Source organism: Mytilus californianus, unplaced genomic scaffold, assembly GCF_021869535.1.
Source record: "Mytilus californianus isolate M0D057914Y unplaced genomic scaffold, xbMytCali1.0.p SCAF_11, whole genome shotgun sequence".
NCBI classification, from domain to species: domain Eukaryota; kingdom Metazoa; phylum Mollusca; class Bivalvia; order Mytilida; family Mytilidae; genus Mytilus; species Mytilus californianus.
In genome coordinates, this window is record NW_026262593.1 from 24,293,937 (window position 1) to 24,319,475 (window position 25,539).

A 25,539-nucleotide genomic window follows, 5' to 3' on the forward strand; every position below is an offset into this window, starting at 1 on the left:
CCGTAAGCTCCCTTTAGAATTTTATAAATTTTAGATTTTACATTTCTGAGTTATGGGGTTTTATTCATTAAAAAAGGGGGGATTTTCCAGTTTTTGGACAACAACTCAAAAATGCTTTAAGCAGTTCACATGAAACTTTGGTGAATTATTTATAGCTATTGATGTAATCTCCCTATTGATTTTCATAAATTTCAAATATGACATTGAGAAGAAACTTTATTTGTTTATAGTCTGGCAACAGATTTATTAAGTATTGCACAACAGCACAGTGTATTGCACAACAGCAAGAAATCTTTAATTGAATATAAATTCAATTCATATAACCGATTTCAAGTTCATTGACTACATTTATTCAGAAACTATAATATGTCAAATATTTAATTACAATCCAAATTCAGACCTGTATCAAGCTTGAATATTGTGTCCATTTTTGCCCCAGCTGTTCAGGGTAGTACCTCTGCGGGTGTATCCAGCTGCGCTCAGCGAATCAGTTTATTTCTTAATTAAGAACTCCTTTTTATACGACTGCAAAAAAATTTTTGTGGTCGTATATTGGTATGACGTTGGCGGCGTCGTCGTCCGGCGTCGTCGTCCGAAGACACATTAGTTTTCGCACTCTAACTTTAGTTTAAATGAATGGATCTCAATGAAATTTTAAAATAAGGTTCAATACCACAAAAGGAAAGTGGGGATTGATTTTGGGGGTTATGGTACCAACAGTTAAGGAATTAGGGGCCAAAAAGGGGCCAAAAATAAGCATTTTTGTAACTTCCAGACATAACTTGTGTGTAAGTGTATGGATCTCTCTGACATTGTACCACAAGGTTCCATATCACAAAGGGAATGCTGGGATTGATTTTTGGGGGTAATGGCCTCCAAATTTTAGGAATTAGGGGCCAAAAAGGGGCAAAAAACAAGCATTTTTCTAGTTTCATGACAATAACTTGTGTGCAAGTCTATGGATCTCTCTGACATTGTATCACAAGGTTCCATATCACAAAAGGAATGCTGGGATTGAATTTGGGGGTAATTGCCTCCAAATTTTAGGAATTAGGGGCCAAAAAGGGGCAAAAAACAAGCATTTTTCTAGTTTCATGGCAATAACTTGTGTGTAAGTGTATGGATCTTTATGAAATTGTACTACAAGGTTCCATATCACAAAAGGAAAGCTGGAATTGAGTTTGGGGGTAATTGCCCAAAAAGTTTAGGAATAAGGGGCCAAAAATAAGCATTTTTCTAGTTTCCAGACAATAACTTGTGTTCAAGTGTATGGATCTCTCTGAAATTGTACTGCAAGGTACCATACCACAAAGGGAATGCTGGGATTGATTTTGAGGGTAATTGCCTCCACATTTTAGGAATTAGGGGCCAAAAAGGGGCAAAAAACAAGCATTTTTCTAGTTTCATGACACTAACTTGTGTGTATGTCTATGGATCTCTCTGACATTGCATCACATGGTTCCATATCACAAAGGGAATGCTGGGATTGATTTTGGGGGTAATTGCCTCCAAATTTTAGGAATTAGGGGCCAAAAAGGGGCAAAAAACAAGCATTTTTCTAGTTTCATGGCAATAACTTGTGTGTAAGTGTATGGATCTTTATGAAATTGTACTACAAGGTTCCATATCACAAAGGGAAAGCTGGGTTTGAGTTTGGGGGTAATTGCCCTAAACGTTTAGGAATTTGGGACCAAAAAGGGGCAAAAAAACAAGCATTTTTCTAGTTTCCAGACAATAACATGTGTTCAAGTGTATGGATCTCTCTGAAATTGTACTGCAAGGTACCATACCACAAAGGGAAGGCTGGGATTGAGTTTTGGGGTGATGAATCATAAGGGGGTTCAAAAAATTTTGGGGGGGGGATTCTTTTTCCTTTTTTTTCTTTAAAATTTTCCATTTTAAATTGGTTATTTCTGATTTATATATAAAAGCAAATAATAATGATATGGTTTGAATAGGTAAATTAAATTTTTTTAAGTATCTTAGACCACTTTCATTCTGTGTCAGAAACCTATGCTGTGTCAAATATTTAATTACAATCCAAATTCAGTGCTGAATCAAGCTTGAATGTTGTGTTCATACTTGCCCCAACTGTTCAGGGTTCGACCTCTGCGGTCGTATCAAGCTGCGCCCCAGCGGAGCATTTTATTTCATTCATAAATTACTTTATGCTTGGAAATATAATTTTGCTTGGAGTTGAAAGAGTTGACATGTTGCAATGTACATTTACTCTACATAGTTCTACGGTACCAAATCAAAAGTTTATATAAAGAAAGAAGTCAAAGGTTTCCCATCATAGTTTAGTTACATACTTTTTTTTTGTACCTGAGGCCTATTTTATGTAAAAAAATGAACAAATATAACAAATATGCAACACATAAACAAACGACAACCACTGAATTACACTTTTATAGGCTTCTGACTTGGGACATGAACATACATGTACATACAGAATGTGGCGGGCTTAAACATGTTTAAACATGTTAGCGTGATCCCAACCCTCCCCCTAACCTGGGACAGTGGTGTAACAGTACAATATAAGAAAGAACTATAAAAATCAGTTGAAAGAGGCTAAACTCATCAGATGGATAAATACAAATACAAGTGGACGTGGTCAGGTAGTTGTACATCCAAACAACAAAAAGACACTAAGTACAAATCTGAGAGTACTCGCAGTTACTGACAGCTAGTTCAAAGCCACTAACAACTGATAAAAAAATCTTGCATCTAAGACTAAATTATCAATCCGTAAGCTCCCTTTAGAATTTTATAAATTTTAGATTTTACATTTCTGAGTTATGGGGTTTTATTCATTAAAAAAGGGGGGATTTTCCAGTTTTTGGACAACAACTCAAAAATGCTTTAAGCAGTTCACATGAAACTTTGGTGAATTATTTATAGCTATTGATGTAATCTCCCTATTGATTTTCATAAATTTCAAATATGACATTGAGAAGAAACTTTATTTGTTTATAGTCTGGCAACAGATTTATTAAGTATTGCACAACAGCACAGTGTATTGCACAACAGCAAGAAATCTTTAATTGAATATAAATTCAATTCATATAACCGATTTCAAGTTCATTGACTACATTTATTCAGAAACTATAATATGTCAAATATTTAATTACAATCCAAATTCAGACCTGTATCAAGCTTGAATATTGTGTCCATTTTTGCCCCAGCTGTTCAGGGTAGTACCTCTGCGGGTGTATCCAGCTGCGCTCAGCGAATCAGTTTATTTCTTAATTAAGAACTCCTTTTTATACGACTGCAAAAAAATTTTTGTGGTCGTATATTGGTATGACGTTGGCGGCGTCGTCGTCCGGCGTCGTCGTCCGAAGACACATTAGTTTTCGCACTCTAACTTTAGTTTAAATGAATGGATCTCAATGAAATTTTAAAATAAGGTTCAATACCACAAAAGGAAAGTGGGGATTGATTTTGGGGGTTATGGTACCAACAGTTAAGGAATTAGGGGCCAAAAAGGGGCCAAAAATAAGCATTTTTGTAACTTCCAGACATAACTTGTGTGTAAGTGTATGGATCTCTCTGACATTGTACCACAAGGTTCCATATCACAAAGGGAATGCTGGGATTGATTTTTGGGGGTAATGGCCTCCAAATTTTAGGAATTAGGGGCCAAAAAGGGGCAAAAAACAAGCATTTTTCTAGTTTCATGACAATAACTTGTGTGCAAGTCTATGGATCTCTCTGACATTGTATCACAAGGTTCCATATCACAAAAGGAATGCTGGGATTGAATTTGGGGGTAATTGCCTCCAAATTTTAGGAATTAGGGGCCAAAAAGGGGCAAAAAACAAGCATTTTTCTAGTTTCATGGCAATAACTTGTGTGTAAGTGTATGGATCTTTATGAAATTGTACTACAAGGTTCCATATCACAAAAGGAAAGCTGGAATTGAGTTTGGGGGTAATTGCCCAAAAAGTTTAGGAATAAGGGGCCAAAAATAAGCATTTTTCTAGTTTCCAGACAATAACTTGTGTTCAAGTGTATGGATCTCTCTGAAATTGTACTGCAAGGTACCATACCACAAAGGGAATGCTGGGATTGATTTTGAGGGTAATTGCCTCCACATTTTAGGAATTAGGGGCCAAAAAGGGGCAAAAAACAAGCATTTTTCTAGTTTCATGACACTAACTTGTGTGTATGTCTATGGATCTCTCTGACATTGCATCACATGGTTCCATATCACAAAGGGAATGCTGGGATTGATTTTGGGGGTAATTGCCTCCAAATTTTAGGAATTAGGGGCCAAAAAGGGGCAAAAAACAAGCATTTTTCTAGTTTCATGGCAATAACTTGTGTGTAAGTGTATGGATCTTTATGAAATTGTACTACAAGGTTCCATATCACAAAGGGAAAGCTGGGTTTGAGTTTGGGGGTAATTGCCCTAAACGTTTAGGAATTTGGGACCAAAAAGGGGCAAAAAAACAAGCATTTTTCTAGTTTCCAGACAATAACATGTGTTCAAGTGTATGGATCTCTCTGAAATTGTACTGCAAGGTACCATACCACAAAGGGAAGGCTGGGATTGAGTTTTGGGGTGATGAATCATAAGGGGGTTCAAAAAATTTTGGGGGGGGGATTCTTTTTCCTTTTTTTTCTTTAAAATTTTCCATTTTAAATTGGTTATTTCTGATTTATATATAAAAGCAAATAATAATGATATGGTTTGAATAGGTAAATTAAATTTTTTTAAGTATCTTAGACCACTTTCATTCTGTGTCAGAAACCTATGCTGTGTCAAATATTTAATTACAATCCAAATTCAGTGCTGAATCAAGCTTGAATGTTGTGTTCATACTTGCCCCAACTGTTCAGGGTTCGACCTCTGCGGTCGTATCAAGCTGCGCCCCAGCGGAGCATTTTATTTCATTCATAAATTACTTTATGCTTGGAAATATAATTTTGCTTGGAGTTGAAAGAGTTGACATGTTGCAATGTACATTTACTCTACATAGTTCTACGGTACCAAATCAAAAGTTTATATAAAGAAAGAAGTCAAAGGTTTCCCATCATAGTTTAGTTACATACTTTTTTTTTGTACCTGAGGTCATTGAATATAGATCATTATATAGATAAGGAGATGTGTTATGATTGCCAATGAAAAACTAAGGATTTTCTTATCCAAGGAATAGATTACCTTAGCCGTATTTGGCACAACTTTTTGGAATTTTGGGTCCTCAATGCTCTTCAACTTTGTACTTGTTTGGCTTTGTTACTATTTTGATCTGAACGTCACTGATGAGTCTATTGTAGACGAAACACACGTCTGGCGTATTAAATTATAATCCTGGTACCTTTGATAACTAATTTGACTATAAACATAGATAAAAAAGGTACAAACTGGACATAATGCACTAGTTCATAAACAAGTGAGAACAATCGCCTTCATATAGTGCTCAGAATATGACATTCATAAAACTTATTCAATATCATTAGAGAACTCTAAATCTTAAATACTGAAAGCCACCTCTGATAAGTACACTGTACTATGCAAGATAATGATATAACTGGACTTAAAATACACACAACCTGTAATTAACTGCCATTACAGCGCTTTCGTGCTTTGATTAGATTTTTAATTTTGGGTCCCGTTTTTTAAATTGGTCTACATTAAGGTCCAAAGGGTCCAAAATTAAACTTAGTTTGATTTTAACAAAAATTGAATTCCTGGGGTACTTTGATATGCTGAATCTAAACATTTGTTTAGATTTTTGATTATGGGACCAGTTTTCAAGTTTGTCCAAGTTGGGGTCCAAAATTAAACTTTGTTTGATTTCAACAAAAATTGAATATATGGGGTTCTTTGATATGCTGAATCTAACCATGTATTTTGATTTTGGACATTGGACCATAATAGGTAAATTAAAAAAATTGAAGTTCTTAGACCACATTTTTTCTGTGTCAGAAACCTATGCTGTGTCAAATATTTAATCACAATCCTAATTCAGAGCTGTATCAAGCTTGAATGTTGTGTCCATACTTGCCCCAACTGTTCAGGGTTCGACCTCTGCGGTCGTATCAAGCTGCGCCCAGCGAAGCATTTTATTATATATTTATAAAACATTAAATGTGTATTAAACTAAAAAGGACTTCATTTTGACACAAACTCTTGAATTGCATTTAACGTTCTTAAAGCTACAAACTAAAAATGTACTTTTTTTTAGGGAATAATATCATGTCTATGTAATTTTATTTCTCTGCCACTGACTTAATTGATTTAACATTGGGATTTAACTGCATATTAAAAAAAAATCTTTTCTATTCCAACAAGAACAATGTCTTTTTTTTTTTAGCAAAAAAATTGTACTGACCAAAAATCCATTTCCTGCTATTCATGTCACTTCTTTTTTATGCATATTGGTTTTTTTTATCTCTTTGATATATTTTCCGGACAATTTGCCACTATATTGCTCGAAATTGGTCCATCAGTTTTTACACATCTGTTTTATAATACAGTGTCCAATTTGTGCCCATTTATCAAATCATGTTAAGTGTAGAATGGCTCACATATATATATATATATAGTTAAGCTATCAATAAAGTCTTGACAATTAGGAGAAATGCTGATTGACATATTAGGTCACCTCAACATGATGATTTATTGAAATTATAGAGCTATTTAATTATATCATTGTCTCTTGAGGTGTTATAATTTAGATCATCTAGCAGTTTTAAGTACCTTAATTTTATCAAATAACAATGCATTGGAGTGATAAATAAATATTGATTTAACATCTATTACCAGATAATCTTGTTTGGTGTAATAGCAAATCTATGTTTGAGTGATTTATATCTGGATTTTGTTGACAACTCTAGCTAGTTTTATCTGATCTGGTTTCAGATACATGTATGACCATGTCACAGATTTAAGTGTCAGAAAAACAGCCACAAAACAAATCTTGTTGCATTTTTTGAATTTTTTTTTCATCTTAAAATTGTCAAAATAGATGACAAACAAATAGTCGATGCAAGCAAAGAAAAATGGGGAACACAATTTAGTTCTCATAACAATGCAAGCAAAGCTAAGAAGTGAGGCCAATTTTCCCTTTATGTATTAACCTTCGGCTCACAAACGGGGGTTACACAGTGTTTGTTTTGTTTCATTCTTTTACGCCTTGTACATTTAATTCCTACTAAAACAGGACAGGATTTCATTGGAACTTTCTGACAATCTTAATTCTAATGCAACATCGTTTGTAACATTCATTTTGATTGGATAACGTCACCAATTTTCATGGCATCAATTCACAATAGATGCTATGAAAACGTACGCGCAAGTGCAGATGACGTATGACAGATTTTAAATGTATGATTTGACCTTGTTTTCTATCAGTTTCATTAGAATAGAGATAACAATATTGTATTTAAGCTCTGATGGCATCAATTGATGGTCGCAAATACCTGTTTACTGACTCCGCTAACGCATCGCCAGTAAACTTAATTTGCGACAATCAAATCACCAATTGATGTCGTCGGAGCTTAAAATACAATACAGTTATCTCCTAAGTATCTTACAAGTTACATTTGTCCAATGACATTATACACCTTCTATTTATTTATCCAAATGATTTTTTTGTGTTTTTAATATCAAATGTAGAGAAAAAAGGGGGGGGGGTTTATACAGTGATTGATGTGTCCATTTAGTCGGAATAGTTTGATAAGTGATCTGTCTGTCAACACTTGTACTCACGATGCCTCCTACACTAGAGAGTGAATTTCAGTAAAAGTGTAAGAGAATCCTTTTGGACAATTTTAGTAGTCTGCTGTGATTCCTAGGAGATAATTCTAAATCCACAACAGCAGTCAGTATGATATCACACTCAAATAAACCTTGACAGACACAGTCCTTACAAAGATGGCTTGGTTTGTGACTGTACATCATCCGTTTACTGGGAAATTTTTTCCCTTTTCGTTTAAAGGGAACATATGTATCGTAAATCATTGTACATCTATTTTAAAACTTATAAGAGCTTTAGGAAATACATCTCTCCTATAATTCCATTGAATTACTTACTGTTATAAATTGTTGGTTACTATATATAACTTAATGTAGTCAGCATTGCTGTAAGTACATGGACTACATGAAACTCATTGGTTGGAACTGATTTTAGCATATTATTTCAGATGTTGGACTACATGAAACTCTTGTCATTGGTTGGAACTGATTTTAACATATTATTTCAGATGTTGGACTTTATAAATCTTGTCATTGGTTGGAACTGATTTTAACATATTATTTCAGATGCTCCAACAGGTACAGAACTGGGTGTGGATTTTTCTGCCATAGAATCAAGGTAATAAACATGACCAAGTTATATTATATACATGTAGATTCCTAGATGAAGGTGGTATATCAATATATACATGTAGATTCCTAGATGAGGGTGGTATATCAATATATACATGTAGATTCCTAGATGAAGGTGGTATATCAATATTTCTCTAATTCTTCGTCAATTTATCCCTTTCTGCACCCATTGTATAAAAAATATTTAATCAACGTGTGGTTCGTTTGATCTCAGTTCTTCATTGGTTAAAATCCGATTATGACGTCAAATTTTCTTGCTTTCCTCTGAATTTCCTATTGTGACGGCATGAAAAAAGGCGACCATGTCTGATGACGTCACATAGAAAGAACACATCTTTTTGCAGATCATTCAAAATGAAGGAATAAGTTTGCCTGCATATTGTTTGAAAATCAAATCTGGTGTAATACAATATCCACTCTCGACAGTTAAATTTTAAATATTTAAAACGCTCGGCAAGCCTCGCGTTTTAAATTTGAAAATTTATCTGTCTCGAGTGGATAAATATCATATCACACTCAATGCAGTGGTAGAATCTATATATACATGTAGATTCCTAGATGAAGGTGGTATATCAATATATACATGTAGATTCCTAGATAAAGGTGGTATATCAATATATACATGTAGATTCCTAGATGAAGGTGGTATATCAACATAGTTGGAACTAACACAAGTCCAGAGACAAAATTAGATGTACACAATGATTGATATTGATTGATTGTTTGATTGTTGGTTGCTTAATGTCAAGTGGCAAATAAATCATGCTTGAAGGGAACAATGTTACTATTACATGATCTCCAAACAAAGTGAAACAAGATGCATAAAGCCATTAACAAGGTTCCACTCTACTGACTTTTATGTGTTTTTATGCCCCTGCCATAGTGGAAGGGGCATTAAGTTTTACCCTTGTCCGTCCGTACGTTCCAAAATTAGTTTCCGTTCTCTAACTTTAGTTTGCCTCAACGAAATGTTATGAAACTTATACACAATGCTTATTACCACAAAACACAGATCAAGTTTGAATTTTGGTGACGTCACTTTTACCGTTCTAGAGTTATGCCCCCTTATTTAATATGATTTCTAAATAATATCCTGGAAAGGTTTAAAATAACCAACTATTCAGTTGCCCTCATCATCAAGATTGGTAACATTTACATATTTCTATTTGTATGGGCATGGTGGGCAGTTATGTTTTTAAATATCTGTAATATTAGATTAACAATAGTATAGTATAAAACATTTTATTGTGTTATCCTAAAAAGGATTCAATGGAACACCAGAAATAACTGTTTGTAAATACCAAATTTTGACTCAGGAGATTAATATTGGAAAAATGCTGTATAAAGCATGTATGATAAAATATATATACTATATGAACTCTCTATGTAATTCGAGTGTTAATCACACTACATGTAACTATTACATGCATTTTTACATGTAGTTGTACTTGATAAACAGATAGACATGGTGTAATGTGCTCTGTTAAAAAAAATGTTGATGATAAGTAAACATTATATTATTTTAAAAATTTTTTTAAAAAAATACCCATTTAAAATTTTTTTTAATATTTTTCTTGTGAAGCTTAAAACTAATCCTCCTGAAATACTAAATTCCATCCTAGGTCAAAGATTGGTCTTTTGGGACTATAAATTTATAATTTTGCTAAAAATATTGAAAATAGAAATGAATAAATGGAAAAAAATTATTTTATTTAGGCTTGATTTTATTTGTAATTTGTAACCCAAAATAAATAACATATATGACATATATATATGCTACTTGTATAATTGTTATCATTAATTTTATATAAAGAAATTATTTGTATTTCTCAGATGTACATGTAAATAACATAAAGATGTAGCATTTGTATCCTTGTATTTAAAGTAAACATTGATCTGTATAACTCTATTCAATTTTGATTAAACATGGTAGGCGTTATACTTGTCAAAATTGTTATGTCAAGCGTAAGAGAGGTGCATAGTTGGTAAACTTATTCAAAAGTCAGTCATTTTGGTTTGAAGAATCTGAAACGTTTTAAAAAACTTCATGGTAAAAAAGATTTGAGAGTTTTATGCCCCACCTAGGGGCATTATGTTTTTCGGTCTGTGCGTCTGTTTGTTCTTCCATCTGTTCATCCGTCCGTCCGTCTGTCCCGCTTCAGGTTAAAGTTTTTGGTCAAGTTAGTTTTTGATGAAGTTGAAGTCCAATCAACTTGAAACTTAGTATTCATGTTCCCTATAATGACAGATATGATCTTTCTAATTTTAATGCCAAATTAGAGTTTTGACCCCAATTTCATGGTCCACTGAACATAGAAAATGAAAGTGCGAGTGGGGCATCCGTGTACTATGGATACATTCTTGTTTTAAAAAGATTTTATTGAATTTCCTATATAGAGAGAAATACTAAAAAAATGTCCATATTGAACTCTGCCCTCAAAAAATTCAATTGTGACATCAAGCATCTGCACCCTTGTTTTTGGTGTAATTAAACCATAGCTTTGTTTACAAAATGAAAAAAGGGGTATCTGGTCATATTAGAGCAGTTTTCACAATAAACTTTGGAGTCCACAAGTCAGATTTTTCAATTATACGAAAATTTTTATATAAATTCTATTGGCCTGTATATATAGACTATTTTTACATATATACCTGAAAGCAATTTTACAAGCCTGGTCTAGTCATTAGTAGATAAGCAAGAGGACTCTATTAGAGGTAATTTAAAATAATTCTTATTCTTTCTGAACTATTCGATCTCGTAAAATTATTTAATTAGATGATTGAAAATAATAATTTGTTGAGTATTATGCCCCTGGCTGTTGAAAGAATACTACTTTCGTGTAATTTACATCCTGTTGATACCTCTTTGTTCACAAATGTGCAACACTGCACATAGATGCATATTGAGGAGTAAAAAAAAAACACTTGGTTCTTTAAGTGCTTTGTTATAATATACATAATGGAGTGAATTTAAGATTGAACATTTTTTTATTGAGAGTAATTGAATAATGACGTCTTTGATGTGTTCTATTTAAAAGTTCTTTGTTAGTGATGAAACATTAGGGGAAAAATGAAAGATGTGTTCTATTTAAAAGTTCTTTGTTAGTGATGAAACATTAGGGGAAAAATGAAAGAAGACTACAAATAAAAATAGGTTGCTTGTTGTATAAATGACTCTAAAATTCTATTATTAAATAATGAAATTCTTCAATGTTGTTGCTAGGGTTGAAAAATGTAATTACATGTATCTATAGAGATCAAAACTAGTTTTAGATAAAGTCAGAATTTAAATCTCTTTAAAAATTAATTACATAGAGAGGTACAGATAATGAAACCCTCGTTATATCATCAAAAAGAAATTTATAATTATGCCAGAACAACCTTGAATAAAGAGCGTTTATATAATTGTGAAAATTAGATAATACAGCCATGCAATAACAGTATTGTATTTAAATGTTCTAGATAAGCATTGATTCGTATTGTTAAATAATATATAACACATACAGGTACATGTATATACTAGCTCTTGATCTGACGACCTAAAGTATTACATTTAAAATTTAAAACAAAACAGTAGATTTATTGAGGGCACAATATGTAGATAAATGTGCTCATATAACCTACTGTACCCAAACTCTAGGAGTAGAGGTGGGGCTTATGCCTATACTGCAAAACGTTGTCTATCATTCTGGTCATCTGTCATTCTTGAAAAATATTTCCACCACACTTTTCTCAGATACTACAAACAGAATGACTTGATATTAGGTCAGAAGCTTGACAGTGATGATTATTAATGTGAGGTTACTTTTTTGATCTTTAAGACATGTACTTTGTGTTTCCTGATACTGTAAATTTTTCAATATGACGAATGCACCTTAAATATTTTGTCACATTTATCCAGTACTTCTGAACTGAATGACATAATATTTGGTCAGTAGCTTAACAGTGATGAGTAGCAACATATGAACTTTTAAGAACTGTCAGCCTAATAATTCCTGTTTGCTCAAACTTTGAATTTTCCCATATATTTGAATAAATTAAATTTTGTGGTCACCTATTTCTACAATAATATTGATCAGAATAACTTCATATCTTATTCGCAATTTGGGCAGTGATGAGTTGTAAGATGTGAATGATTGTTGGATCTGTCAGACACCCACTTTGTGTTTATAGATACATTGAATTACGAGTGGGGGTATGCTTAAGTTAGCACGTTTGCATTCTTGCTACTATATATAGCTAGTATTTAGTATTTTTAGTGAGTAGCTGTAAGTTTTCCCTCCAAAAAAGCCTAGATACCTTAAACTTTTGTCATATTGTACCGTTTAAGCCACAAGTCGTCCAATGCTCCAGACTAGTAAAATTTTATTGGGACTAGTAAGTATTTGCAAAACTTTGTTTACACGCATAAGGAAATGGTAGGAATATTGTTCTTCAGACAAGTAGTTTGAAAAGATTTTGGTGCAGACTGTATTGTCACTTGTCTAAGCATTTAAGGTTCTTTTGAGTTGGGTGGCAGGAAATAGTATTGTAAATATTGTAATCACTGGTTCTCACCGTGGTTTCTTTATATTTCTTAATTTTATAAGAATTTGACTTAACTTTGATAACAAGCTTTAAATTTTAGGACCACCTCTGATATTCAAACAATCCTTCAGTGTATTTTGGAACTGTAACTTAATATGTGACTGTAAGATCTAAGATTGATAAAAGCTTGCACAACACAGTTACACTTGTACAGATATATGGATTCTGATTGCATTGCTACTGAAATTTGTTCATCTAATTCTAAAAGTACAGTAGAATGTAAATATTGTCTGCATTTTCATAGAATGTCTCAAATAACAAGTAAGCCATACTTTGAGATTGCTTCAAGTACTCTGAGCTGACAAAATTTTCTGATACACTATTTTTATTATACCTCCAAACTGGTTTACCTATGCCCATCCATCAGTATGTCTGTCTGTCTGTCCAAAAAACATTTTGTCTCAATTTTCTCAGCACCTACATGTCATAACTTCTTGGTATATGGGACAGCTATATATTGCAATACCCTTCAGCCTTGTCTGTGCACGTGTCTGTCCATTCATCCAGCAAATATTTTCATCACACTTTTCTCAGAAACTACTGAACCGGATGACTTCATAATTGGTCAGCAGCTCAACAATAATAAGTTGTAATATGCGTGCCAGACACCTACTTCTTATTTTCAGATACATGTACCTTGAGTTACAAGTGTTAAATGGTTAGCACAAAAACATATGCATTCTTGTTGCATTAGATTTTGTTTTTGCTGTAAATTTCTTAAAGATCAGTTGTAAACAGGCATTCCAAACAGTAACGTTAGAACTGATATCAATGAAGAAACTAATGGGTTGATTAAAAACATATTAAACTTGGTTTACATTAATCATAGCTGTACCTAGAATCTCACTGAAAGTAAATAAACTACTGTCAAATATATTGATTGTTTTATGTGGTGTAAATAATTAAAACTGTTAATTAGAGTAATTGGTGTATTAAGTTTCAATATTTTTTTTTTAATATTTAGAGAATATCAACAGAGGTAAATTACTTTTATAACTTCTGATAGATGTATTTGCATATAGTTTAGTGAGCCTCCTCATGGGGTTTTTGATTATGTGATTACTTGGCTGTTTTTATAGTGATTATTTGATTACCAGACCAAATATTTCATGATTATTTGATTACATGTATTTGATAATCTAGGACTATTTTTGATTGTTTGATAATCTTGTTTAAAAAATAATAAATGATTATGTGATTATATTGGCAAAAAATTTGTGATTATGTGATTACTTGGACACCCCCATGAGGGGCCTGAGGCGGCTCTTTAGTTATAAAATTATATTTCAAGACATGAATAATAGTGCTTCTCTGATGGATAGACATAAAATCATTATGTCAGAACAGAATACTATTGGGTAGCTGCTTAATAGAAAAAATGGAACAGAGAGTATATTGTAAATTCAGAATATTTTTTCGATGTTTTTATTATGGTGAACATTTTGCAATGGGATATAGGTTTCACAAAAAATAAAAAGTAATTTTTATACGACCGCAAAAATTTTTTTGTGGTCGTATATTGGTATGACGTTGTGGTCGTCGTCCGAAGACACATTGGTTTTCGCACTCTAACTTTAGTTTAAGTGAATGGATCTTTATGAAATTTTACCACAAGGTTCAATACCACAAAAGGAAGGTTGGGATTGATTTTGGGGGTTATGGTACCAACAGTAAAGGAATTAGGGGCCAAAAGGGGCCAAAAATAAGCATTTTTGTAACTTCCAGACATAACTTGTGTGTTAGTGTATGGATCTCTCTGACATTGTACCACAAGGTTCCATATCACTAAAGGAATGCTGGGATTGATTTTGGGGGTAATTGCCTCAAAATTTTAGGAATTAGACGCCAAAAAAGGGGCAAAAAACAAGCATTTTTCTAGTTTCATGACAATAACTTGTGTGTAAGTGTATGGATCTTTCTGAAATTGTACTACAAGGTTCCATATCACAAAGGGAAAGCTGGAATTGAGTTTGGGGTAATTGCCGAAACGTTTAGGAATTGGGGGCCAAAAAACACATTTTTCTAGTTTCCAGACAATAACTTGTGTGCAAGTGTATGGATCTCTCTGAAATTGTACTGCAAGGTCCCATACCACAAAGGAAAGGCTGGGATTGATGATGGGGGTAATTGCCTCAATATTTTAGGAATTTGGGGCAAAAAAGGGGCAAAAAACAAGCATTTTTCTAGTTTCAGGACAATAACTTGTGTGTAAGTGTATGGATCTTTCTGAAATTGTACTACAAGGTTCCATATCACAAAGGGAAAGCTGGGTTTGAGTTTGGGGGTAATTGCCCTAAACGTTTAGGAATTTGGGGCCAAAAAGGGGCCAAAAAACACATTTTTCTAGTTTCCAGACAATAACTTCTGTTCAAGTGTATGGATCTCTCTGAAATTGTACTGCAAGGTACCATACCACAAAGGGAAGGCTGGGATTGAGTTTGGGGGTGATGAATCATAAGGGGGTTCAAAAAATTTGGGGGGGGGATTTTTTTTTTTTTCCTTTTTTTTCTTTTTTTGTTTTTTTGTTTCTTTTAAAATTTTCCATTTTAAGTTGGTTATTTCTGATTTATATTTAAAATCAAATAATAATGATATGGTAGGAGATACACACCAAACAGGATGTGTAAATTATTATATGATATATTGAATTATTGGGGTTCTTTGATATGCCGAATCTCACCGTGTATTCAAATTCTTAAATTTTGGTTCCGTTTTCAAATTGGTCTACATTAAGGTCCAAAGGGTCCAAAATTAAACTTAGTTTGATCTTAACAAAAATTGAATATATGGGGTTCTTTGATATGCTGAATCTAAACATGTATTTAGATTTTTGATTATGGGCCCAGTTTTCAAGTTGGTCCAAATCAGGGTCCAAAATTAAACTTTGTTTGATTTCAACAAAAATTGAATATATGGGGTTCTTTGATATGCTGAATCTAACCATGTATTTAGATTTTTGGGCCCCGTTATCAACTTTGTCCACATTGAGGTCAAAAGGGTCCAAAATTAAACTTTGTTTGATTTCATCAAAAATTGAATTATTGGGGTTCTTTGATATGCCGAATCTAACCGTGTATTTAGATTCTTAATTTTTGGTCCAGTTTTCAAATTGGTCTACATTAAGGTCCAAAGGGTCCAAAATTAAACTTAGTTTGATTTTAACAAAAATTGAATTCTTAGGGTTCTTTGATATGCTGAATCTAAACATGTATTTAGATTTTTGATTATGGGCCCAGTTTTCAAGTTGGTCCAAATCGGGGTCCAAAATTAAACTTTGTTTGATTTCAACAAAAATTGAATATATGGGGTTCTTTGATATGCTGAATCTAACCATGTATTTAGATTTTTGATTTTTGGGCCCCGTTATCAGCTTTGTCCACATTGAGGTCAAAAGGGTCCAAAATTAAACTTTGTTTGATTTCATCAAAAATTGAATTCTTGGGGTTCTTTGATATGCTGAATCTAACCATGTATTTAGATTTTGGATATTGGACCATAATAGGTGAATGTCCAATTTAAAATTTTTAAGTTCTTAGACCACATTCATTCTGTGTTAGAAACCTATGCTGTGTCAAATATTTAATCACAATCCAAATGCAAAGCTGTATCAAGCTTGAATGTTGTGTCCATACTTCCCCCAACTGTTCAGGGTTCGACCTCTGCGGTCGTATCAAGCTGCGCCCTGCGGAGCATTTTATTAATATTGGATATTATTATTTGTCTGAAGCATATTTCCTGAAATTGCATTAATTTATAATTTTTCTCACATATGTATACACTGTTAAATGATCTTAATATCAAATGCTTGCAAAAATTTCTGAATTTACATTAAATGTTGTAGGGCAGAGAATATTGTTTTAGATAATTAAAGGAAATCACCTATGATGTAATATTACTTCACATGAGGCAAAATTTTGAAGTGCAGCAAGGTCAGGGAGTAAAAGTACTTTTAAATACAGTCAATGATAGTATAGAACATCTTGAGATATGTATTGTTTCCCCAGTGTTATTGGTAAAAGAGATCATTAAATTCAATGTCTTCACAACAAAACAGCTGAGACCATTGAAATTGTGTACAAAGATGTAACTTAAACACATTGAATTAATTCGTTTACCACCAATCTTCACAACCATTTAACTATAAATAGATTTAAAAAACAGTCAATTTACTCCAGTTAATTCCTTTGAAGGAAACAATATTATCAAGGTCCTTTTCTTCAAAAGAACAATGCATGACAAACGAGGGAAATTGTGATATAATGCATCTCAATACCCTTGAATTCAAGGTCATCAAGCTGGGAATGATAAACATTTAGCATTGAAACTTGTAGTTTCAGGCCTCAGGTTAACAATATTTAAAAATGTCAAAGTACATTTCAATTTTTACGAAATACTGCCAGCACAAACAGGGACTCCTTAAATCATTATATATAACCATAATTAATCCAGAAGATGTTTTAATATGTTGAAATTTTGTGTTGCTATGGATTAATTATTACTGGTGGGATACCGATTTCTGTGAATTTCAAGGGCACAGTTTAATCAGGAATTAAAAGTTCAATGAAGTACAAATTTTCTATAGGCTTTTTTGCAGACTTTGGCAAAACCACTAAATCAAATATGAGAAAAAAATACAATTTTTCATCAAAACATGAAAATTGGCATGCACAAAAATTAATGAATTCACAGTAACTGTTGAGACCTTAATCCAGCTAGAGCTTAAATTAAAAAAATGTTTTGAACCATATTTTACATGTATTGCCTTTAAATTCTACATAATTAGCTATAATTGATGATAAGGGTTATCAAAATCAGATATGTGATTCAATTTTCTGTCTTATATCATAATGACATTTTAGTGGTTACAAGGATTGTTATGTAATTGAATATGACAAATACATGTATTGACCAGATATGTCACAGTTGCAGATCTGCTTATTTAGTCACAAAAAGTTTGAGTTTACAATATGTATATTTACCAATATATTGTAGCCCTGACTTTAGTCTTTTAGTATCATAAGACAATAAGTTTTCTATGTTCTGTTTTATAACCTGTTGTTTGTCTTTGGTAGTTATCATTGACATTTTCGGTATGTTTTCATTTTATAAGTTTAAATTTCCCTTTGGTATCTTTTGTCTCTCTTTTAAAGATGGAAAGAATTTCTGTAACAATTTTAAACTAGAATGGGTAAAAAATGGAAAGTGATCAATTTGCCATTTCAGAATCTAATGCATTCTGGGGAATATTTTCAAAAGCGTATACATAAACTGTGATTGGCTGATAACCTCTCAAACAATGAAATGACATTGGTATCATTTAAGAGTACAAACAATGAAATTACCCATAGTGCTTTAGATTTTGAAACGACGAATTGGACAATATATATAGTCAATACATAAATGTGTGGCAAATAATAATGAATAATATTTTCAATCTTTTCAGACTTGGTAAATTAGAAAAGAAAGTGTTTGTAGAAAATGGTGAAATGCCTCCATTGGTGTTAGATCTTCAAAACAAAGTGGAACATTTCAAAGAAAAATTACAGGTACAGCTGTGGATTCATTCATTTTCTTTGGGTTCCATTTTTCGGTGATTGAGGAAAATGTAATTTTCTTGGATATTTGATTTCGTAGTTTTGTCAAAGTATACATGTACATAAAAGACTATAAAAATTTTGCACTTCTTGGAACACTAAAAACCATGGCTCACCTTTACCTTTTACCTATAGAATAAATAACTTTAATAATAACGAGTCTTCAGTATTGTAATATTTGCTACAATTTTCAATTAATTAGATATTATATTGCTGTACTTCTTTCGCTTGTATTTCATGAACAAAAGTGATCTGACTTTTTACATTAAATTATACAACAAAAAATTTGCCAGAAGATTGGGGATTTGACATTCTACATAAACCACACTCTTTTAAATCGTATAAACAGTTTATTCTAGAAAATGATATTTGTTTAAAGGTGAACTGTTATTATCTTGTTCAACTAGATATTTAATCTTAAAATTGTTTGTATGACTAAATACTGGATGCTAACATTTCATGGAAATAACCTTGACATGAAACAACATTTCAATAATAATAACATTGAAATACCACACAAACACTGATCTTTTGGTGAAATGTATAATGCAGAATGAAAGGAAATTTTACACTGTATTTATATAAGTTATAATCATAAGACCACTGTGGATTATGACCAATTATCGTGGATTTAGTGGTTAAAATATGAGCCGCAAATTTAAAGTTCAACTAAGTTAAAATTTTCCATAGTCTTGTATATATATGAAATCTTTTGCAAAACCAAGAAATCAAATGTCCAGGAAAATACATTTTTCCTTAATCCACGAAAATCGGTACCTGCGAAAAATAAATGAATCCACAGTATTTATGCTACAGCTGGTAGGAATATTATGATATAATTTACAAGTTTTTAAGAATGTTAACTGCCACAAATAGAAACCTCATTAGAATACAATACACACAATTCACACATAGCCATGATAGCTGCCCTAAATATAATTTATTAGTATCAGCTCTCAAGCCTTTTACCAGTCTGATATGAAAATTCATATGCTTGATTTAAAAAAAAATTTTAATGCAAAGATATGACAGTCTAAATAAACATGTTTCATGTAAGAAAACTGTTATATGTGATATAAGGCACAAGTTCATGTTTTTCTCTGACTGTTAATGACATCTTTACACTAAAACCATTGGATGTTGGATGTGTACTGATTGATATTTTAGTCTTAGATACATGATTTCTTTTTTTAGTTGTTATTGGCTTTGATCTAGCTGTCAATAACTGCGTGTACTCTCAGATCTGTACTTTGTGTCTTTTTTGTTATTAGGTATGTATAAATACCCTGTGTTTTTGTTAGATGTTTTTCTGCTTTGTATCGATCTGATGAGTTAAGCCCTATTCAACTGATTTTTGTCTCATCTTGACGGCGTAAAAAAGCAAAACATGTATAGGTATGCTGTTTCCAGTGGCGGCAGCGTCAACAATGTATTAGTTTGTTATTAGGTCTAGTTTATGGTGAACCAAGTGGTAGGTCAATAATATTTGGTATGCAGTTGTATTAGCATTGGCACATCTCATTGCCATGAAGATTATTTGGCCCATCCCCCTCAGTCATGGTCTATTGACGTTGAAACTTTTGCTTAGTTTACATGTATTAGTTTGTGATTAGGTCACTTTATGGGGAACCACTAGTGGTAGGTCAATGATATTTGGTATGCAGTTGTATAAGCATTGGCATATCTCATTTCCATGAAGATTATTTGGCCCGCCCCCTCAGTCATGGTCTATTGACTGTAGTTCAGTGGTGGCCTTGGTTCACATTTCATATTTGTTTTTTGTAAATTATTTTGTTATAAATTAGGACTAGGTTTTTTTCCCAATTGAATTGTTTCATATTTTTCATTTCAGGCCCTTTTATATCCGACTATACAATATGAGTTATGTCCCTTTATAAACATAAAAATTGCTGAATTTTTTCGTTTCCGTTCTCTAACTTTAGTTTGTCTCAACCAAATGTTATAAAACTTATACACAACCGTTCTAGAGTTATGAGTGTTTACAAATAGAAAAATTTTACCGTTCTTCAGGTATGTCCCTTTATAACTATTATATGATATGCAAGTGGGGGCATCATCTGTGTCCACATGTGGACACTATCCACATTTTTTGAAATGTTAACAGTGAGGTTTGTCATTAAGGGCAACTTGGATACTTTTTAATGGTATACAAAAAAAAATTGAATAAAAAAACATGTCAATCAAATTTTTGTTTTGATCAGACATATTTTTGGTTATTTATTAAATTCTAAGACAAAATTGATCAAAACATGAGTCAGATATATTTTGTTATTTTGTCCAACATACTCATTAAGGTAAAAGGTAAAAGGTAAATTATAGTTAGGTTAAAAAAATATCAACACTTTACACTATTCCAGCTGTTAATACATTTATTGCAGATTTAATGTAACAAATTTGTTATTATTTCATGGAAAGTGGCTTTCTATTCCATTAGGCTAATCACCATGGCCATTGACAAGATTGACACATTTTTTTTTATGTCAATGTCAGTTTATTAGTGTCTTTCTCTGTAGATTATTCTCTGTTATTGTCATACAAAAAAACATTGAGCACATGACAGTCACATTATATTATTTGATAATGTCAAAAATTAGGAGAAAACTGTATTGTATTTTAAGCTTGGCCTATTTAAGTTTTACTGTTGCAAATTATTGTGTTTATCTAGCCACATGTAGTACTCCTTTGTCACTTTGTGTCCTCCTAAACCCCTTATCAGAATTAAATTAAACTTTCCTAGAATCTTAACCATGTGATGCCATTGTGCGTCTCCTATTTGATTTTTTGAGTTTCCTTAAGCTATTATAGATTTTGCCATTGCGTTTCATGGGGTGAGGTATCATTATGTGAACATTGCAACCAGATTACCTCTAGTTTACTTGAGCAAATTTTAACAGATTTTATGAAGTTCATGTCTATCTCTCAAACAAATTTATTTAAATGCACAGCTGACAATTGAACTGCAATGTATAATTAAGATTTACATTGAATAATCAAAAGATTAAATTGTAGACAAATTATCTGTCTGTAAACCAGTTATTGACTAAATTATATCCTTAAAGTTCATTAAGAAAATTGTCAGACAGCACTTCTGTAGAATACAGTTACTGCATACAGTCTATTTATTTTTCAGCAGAACTTTCCCATTCAATTTCACAAGATGGTCTTGTGTAAGGTTTCTCTTATTGAATTATCGTCAATGAATCTTAATGAAATATTTGTATAGCTTTTCTATGGAATAAGTAGGAATCTAAATTTGTATTAGGTTATCAATAAGCATTTTTAAAGCGTAAGTTTAAGAAGTTTGATATTGACATAATTGTTTTTCATTACAATAGAAAATTAACGATTACGAAGAAGTTATTTCAATTTCAGAGTGTAGACCACCTGAGCTGGTTAGGGTTAACAAAAGAGATATCCAGTGGGACATCATTACAACCGTTCTGGGATAAACAACAATCCATACGAAAAACAGAAGAGCATAATAGAAATGTGTTTGAAAAGTTCAGAAAAATGCTGTGAGTACCTTGACATATCCCAGTGTAAGAGTACACTAATTAAAATGATTAGTAAGCCTAGAGTTAGTACCTATATGAATAAAAGGAGAAGTTGGGTGTATGCCAAGAAAACACCAATTCAACTATACAAACTAAAAGACATCCAAAGGTCAATTGGTAGTATTCAACAATTAACCAATGTTTATATAATATATCAAGTTCTAAATTGCCTAGAAAAAGAAGTGAATGAATTGAAAACTCACACAAATCTGCCATCGATACAAGTTCCCTAAGTGACAATACAATCATCTGCTTTCTTCAATAAAATTTAAAACCTGATTAAAGCAGTTATATGAACAGATATATTTTTGGTATTGTTATGTTTTGATGCCCCCCTCGACAAAATGTCGTGGGGACATGTTAATTTACCCCTGTCCATCCGTCGTCCGTCTGTCCGGATTAGGATACATTGTTTGTCTGGCTATCACCTCCAACAGTTTTGGAGGTACAACTTTAATATTTTGTAGGATGTTCATACACATAATGGAGGTGTGCATGGCCACAGGATTTGGATTTTTTTTCCAAATATTCTGAAAATGACAGGTAGTTGGACTTAGTCATTTTTTTGGTCAGACGGGGCATCATTTGTGTCTTACAGAAAGCGTAATAATTCAAGTTGTATGCAAACATTACTGTTTGTCAAATCTAAAATATGTGGAACTATACTCATGCATATGGCAGAGCAGAAAATTGGGGGGGGGGGGGGGGGGGGGGGGCATTGTCCATATCTAGTTCAGTTACTGTCTCTTTAACATTTATCCCATGTCTCATTCATTCATAGGCAAAGTTGTTACCTTTGAAGATTTAAAAGATTTTAACTGGTAAATTTTTTTCAGGGGGCAAATCAATCTTTATGACTAGCAAATGTTATAAAATTTCAGAAACTCTAATCAGTTTGCAAATTTCTTTCACACAAACACTATAGGTGTATTGATCATGTATTGCTTTCTGAAGTGTTTTTCATAGTTTTTGTAAGTTTTTACTTTCAACTTATGATTTCTGAGTTATTGTATCTTTGGTATTGTCTCCCTCCTTTTTTATCAACATCAAGGTATTGACTGTCAAGTCATCTGTTATGTGCTTTCAGTCATTAACTTTGGACTCCAATTATAACAGTATTACAGTTTACATAAAAGTCCATAGAAGCCATAAGTATTGAACTGATTCATGAAGATAAATTGGATTTCAATTAACACTTTCAGAAAGTAATTATTGGTATTCAAATAAATGTCAATGTGTCTTTATTGTGATGTGGTATGAAAGGGACTTGTTACTAAACTGTACTGGTTATAGTCAAGGATCCTGTTGTTTTGTAGGATATAAAGTGTAATCAGTTTATTACAGTCAGGGGTGTTAATATTAATAAAATATGTATTAAACTTTGGAAGCTCTCACACCAAAATACTGATCAACAATTCCTACATCCTACATTTGATTAATTGCAAAAACCCTTGGCAAGTGAAATAATATTGATGTAAACAAGAATTTCTATATTGAACAATAGAAGATAATTTTAGATGTATTTTTGATAAATTAATGATTTACGATAATAATATTTGCCCGCATATAAATAGTAACTTAAATCTGTACTATTATTTGTCTGTTTGTCTTTTTATTTTTGGCCATGGCGTTGTCAGTTTGTTTTCGATCTATGAGTTTGACTGTCCCTCTGGTATCTTTCGTCCCTCTTTTAAAACATTGTAAAACTTTTGTAAAAGATTTTGTTATACCCATGCTGGGAAAGACAGGATGGGTGGGGGTTTAGTACACTGCTTTACTTCTGTCCCTATATGTCTGTCAGTCTCATGAAATTCTTATAGCATTTTCCACAGGAAATACAAATGAAGAGTTCCTTCAATTTGGTATTAACTTCATGTGAGCATGCTATACTGTGTGACACCTTTTCACATATGTTATGATCGACTTCCTACATTGTCCTATTTACAAAATACATTTTGTACTTAAATAATCTAATGCATAATAGCTATTCATAAAATTTTTCTTGCATTTTTCTCAGGAACTACAAATCCAAGCTTCCTGAAATATAGTGTCATGTGATCATGATATACCCTCTGATGTGTTTTTACATCCATTGCTCGTCAACTTTGTGTTAAATGAATATTTATTTATTCTTACACATAATGGCCATATATGTGTTGGATTTTCCAAGGAACAAAAAATAAGGCACTTTCAGACATCTACTTCCTGTTTTCATATACCAGTACTTTGAATTAAAAGTTAAATATTCCTAGCATATATGTCAACATGTGCTACTTCATATTAGTTATGTAGGTCATAGATCTAGAAGACATCCTTATTATGGTCTTGCATGATAGAGGACATAATAATCAAATGTTAAGGAAGACCAACAGATCACAGGTTTTACATTTTGATATGAAATGCTGGTTGAAGTAATATGGTAAGTTTGTTGATCGTCATTTACCACTGAGGACAAGGGTATTACAAAATGGTCTGCCCTTCTTATATTTTAAGTTCAAAGCTTTTTCTTCTTCCAGACCAGGGCACGGTGTCCTATGGATACATATTCTTTTCTTATGCTTTTATCTTTTGTTATTGAGGAAGGAAAATGGAATAAAGTAAAAGAATATGAAATATTGTCCAAAGTGTGATAATTTAACGACTTTTTGTTAAAAAAAATGTTTATTCTTGTTTTTATACGACCGCAAAAAAATTTTGTGGTCGTATATTGGTATGACGTTGGCGTCGTCGTCGTCGTCCGGCGTCGTCGTCCGAAGACATACTGGTTTTCGCACTCTAACTTAAGTTTAAGTGAATGGATCTTTTTGAAATTTGACCATAAGGTTAAATACCACAAAAGGAAGGTTGGGATTGATTTTGGAGGTTATGGTACCAACAGTTGAGGAAAAAGGGGCCAAAAATAAGCATTTTCTAGTTTCCAGACAATAACTGTGGAACGGTGTATGGATCTCTCTGAAATTATACTACAAGTTTCCATACCACAAAGGGATGGTTAGGATTTGCTTTTGGGGGTTATGGCTCAAACCGTTTAGGAATTAGGGGCAAAAAAGGGGGAAAAACAAGGTTGTCCTGGTTAATGGACAAATACTTTAGTACAAAACATAATTTAAAGCAGTGTAAGGGAGATAAATCAAATACATCATTGAGATTATCTCCCTTACACTGCTTTTAAATTATGTATAAAGTAATGGTTAATGAACAATAAAGATAATTTAAAACAGTGTAAGGGAGGTAATCAAAATACAACGTTTTGGTTACTTCCCTTTCACTGCTTTTAAATTATGTTTAAAGAAATGCATATCTATAAAGGAAGACCAGTAAAAATATCTGCAAATGTTGCATCTTTTTTTTTTACAAAAAAATCCATATGAAAGATTTGACAGTATATTTTTAATTCTATTATAAAATAGATTAAGTTAGCACTATGGTAAATTTAAATGGGTAA

At 32.4% G+C, this 25,539-nt stretch overlaps 1 protein-coding gene across 2 annotated transcripts in view; it reads left to right on the forward strand.

Annotated features, from left to right (window-relative positions):
* The window catches only part of LOC127719761 (high affinity cGMP-specific 3',5'-cyclic phosphodiesterase 9A-like), a 90,489-nt gene that overhangs the window by 17,006 nt on the left and 47,944 nt on the right, over window positions 1–25,539 (forward strand). Inside the window, exons 3-5 of one of the 2 annotated variants that reach the window (XM_052226015.1) lie at window positions 8,273–8,324; window positions 18,369–18,471; window positions 21,913–22,055. In XM_052226015.1, the coding sequence (XP_052081975.1) occupies window positions 8,273–8,324; window positions 18,369–18,471; window positions 21,913–22,055 (298 nt within the window). The remainder of the gene's footprint in view (window positions 1–8,272; window positions 8,325–18,368; window positions 18,472–21,912; window positions 22,056–25,539) is intronic. The other variant, XM_052226016.1, reaches the window with a different exon arrangement.